This window comes from Cyclopterus lumpus, chromosome 7 (genome assembly GCF_009769545.1).
Source record: "Cyclopterus lumpus isolate fCycLum1 chromosome 7, fCycLum1.pri, whole genome shotgun sequence".
Lineage (NCBI taxonomy): Eukaryota > Metazoa > Chordata > Actinopteri > Perciformes > Cyclopteridae > Cyclopterus > Cyclopterus lumpus.
Window position 1 is genome coordinate 24,183,427 of NC_046972.1, and position 2,500 is coordinate 24,185,926.

Genomic DNA, 2,500 nt, shown 5'->3' on the forward strand with positions numbered 1-2,500 from the left:
ATCTAATCATGAAGCCCCGCCCCCTCCCCCTCCCCCCCCCTCACGTGGTTAATGGGGTCCTCCAGGTACAGGATGCCATTCTTGATGGAGTTGCTGATGTCGTTCTCCGAGTAGGGCGTGGAGGTGGACACCTCCTCGTAGGCGCTGCCTTCTGCCAGCTTCTTGTGCTGCAGGAGGAGGAAGAGGAGGAGGGAGGAGGAGGAGGAGGAGGAGGAGAGAGGAGGAAGGAAGAAGAGGAGCAGGAGAGAGGAGGAAGGAAGAGGAGGAGGAAGGAAGAAGAGGAGCAGGAGAGAGGAGGAAGGAAGAGGAGGAGGAGGAGGGAAGAGGAGGAGGGAAGAGGAGGAGGAGGAGGAGGAAGGAAGGAAGAGGAGGAGGAAGGAAGAGGAGGAGGAAGAGGAGGAGAGAGGAGGAGGAGGAGAGAGGAGGAAAGAGGAGGAAGAAGAGGAGGAGGAGGAAGAGGAGGAAGGAGGAGGAGGAGGAGGAGGAGGAGGAGGATCAGAACCGACGCACACTACCGCGCCCGCTCACACACAAGAAGAAGAAGAAGAAGAAGAAGAAGAAGAAGAGGAGGCGCTGACCTTGATGAGGATCTTCTTCTTCAGCTGGTTGGGTGACGGCAGCCCGTCGGCCGTGATGTCCACCGCCTTGGTCAGCAGCATGTCCCCAAACACCTTCTTGAAGTAGGTGGCCATGTTCCTCTGCTGCACGATGCTGCAGTGGTCCTCGATGGACAGGATGATGGGGAACCTGCAGGGGGGGGGGGGGACCACGGGAAATCCTGCTCTTAGTGTCTATACACACACACACACACACACACACACACACACACACACTGTTCGTGAAGACTCACTCGGAGCTGACGAAGGCGTGCTCTTTGATGGTGGTCAACACGTCGCAAAACTTGATTTTCGTTGTGAGGGTGTGTCCGTGGTAGATGACCGGCATTCCATCTGGACCATCCCAGCAGTCCACTGTCGACACACACACACACACACACACACACACACACACACACACACACACACACACACACACAGTAAGTATACGGTGCAGAAGGAGGACCTCTGCACGGGAACCTGCTTGACGAGGGTTTTGTTTAAAAGGGCCATAAACAGCACTGTTATGTAACAGCGAGTGTGTGTGGGTGTGTGTGTGTCCGTGTGTGTGTGTGTGTGTGTGTACCCACGTTCGATACAGCGGCAGCCCATCCTCAGACAGCGAGCGTACGCCTCCAGAGACGACTCGCTGGAAAACTGGTCTCCAGTCAGGTAGCTAAAAATAAAGCATAAGAACGTCAACACACACACACACACACACACACACACACACACACACACACACACACACACACTCTCTCTCTCTCTCTCTTTCTTTCCTTACGTGTTGTGCGAAGAGGAGATCCAGTAGTGGGACAGAGGGTTGCTCATGTTGTCGGGACACACCTGGTCCAGGGAGGAGTCCCAGATGGTGTTCTCCTTGGAGAACAGGTAGGTCAGGTACTGGGAACAAGAGGAGAGGAACCAGAATTCATTCAGACAGTCTGGACCGGGACCAAATCCCCCCCCCCCCCCCCCCACACACACAAACCCCCCCTCGCCTGCACTCTGGCCTCTAACGGATTTCCCCAAGTGGGTCAACACTAAAATAAACAACGTTGTTTTCTTCTTGAGGCGTTTCCTCTCAGTGGGACCGACCCGTTCTCCATCTGTACAGAAAGACACCGACTTCCTCTCCTCTTTCAGTCATCCCCCTCTTTCAGTCATCCCCCTCTTTCAGTCATCCCCCGCTCCGCGGCGACCACAAACAAGCCCCCCCCCCCCCCCCCCCCCCCGCTATCGGAGGAGCGCTCGCCGTCGGTAACCTTCCCTCTGTGTGGGAGGAGCTTCTCACGCCCACAACACCAGGGGGGGGGGGGGGGAGACATGCTCTTCTTCTCCATTAGTGAGCGAAAAGACCCAGAAAGAGTGTGTGTGTGTGTGTGTGTGTGTGTGTGTGTGTGTGTACCTCGTCTTGGTGGAAGTAAGGCTGCTCCACTTCTCTCAGGGGGTCTTTCAGGTAGCCGAGCATGAACTCCTGAACTTTGTCGTTGTCGGCGGCCCACGGCTCCTGAATCCACACGGAAACACACGGTTTGAGAGTGTGTGTGTGTGTGTGTGTGTGTGTGTGTGTGTGTGTGTGTGTGTGTGTCTATATTACCTTCTGAGACTCCAGGAGGAAGCCCTTGAAGTCCTCCAGGGAGATCCTCTGCTCCGGTCTGTCGATGAACCTGCAGACAAAGTGAACGTTCTCGTCTTTAAAGCTGGAGCTTCGGCGACGGTTAAAAACACGGTGCATCATGGGTAATTATTCACGGTCACCCGGAGAAAAAGAACGTCGTCGTTGTCGATAAGGATTAGTTTTTAAATGACTCTCCTGGTTCAACTAAACGACTCAACGCTCACGAATAAAAAATACTTTGCAGCCAAACCCAAAACCTTTGTTTCTTTATAATGCTTTTAAT

The 2,500-nt window shown here is 54.4% G+C and overlaps 1 protein-coding gene across 2 annotated transcripts in view; it reads right to left on the reverse strand.

Moving 5' to 3' along the window:
* The window catches only part of plcg1 (phospholipase C, gamma 1), a 20,122-nt gene that overhangs the window by 7,613 nt on the left and 10,009 nt on the right, over positions 1-2,500 (reverse strand). For both annotated transcript variants that reach the window (XM_034537546.1, XM_034537544.1), the window contains exons 9-15: positions 2,197-2,266; positions 2,005-2,106; positions 1,381-1,499; positions 1,187-1,272; positions 851-971; positions 579-747; positions 45-167 (exon numbers count right to left, since the gene is read on the reverse strand). In XM_034537546.1, coding sequence (XP_034393437.1) covers positions 45-167; positions 579-747; positions 851-971; positions 1,187-1,272; positions 1,381-1,499; positions 2,005-2,106; positions 2,197-2,266 — 790 coding nt within the window. The remainder of the gene's footprint in view (positions 1-44; positions 168-578; positions 748-850; positions 972-1,186; positions 1,273-1,380; positions 1,500-2,004; positions 2,107-2,196; positions 2,267-2,500) is intronic.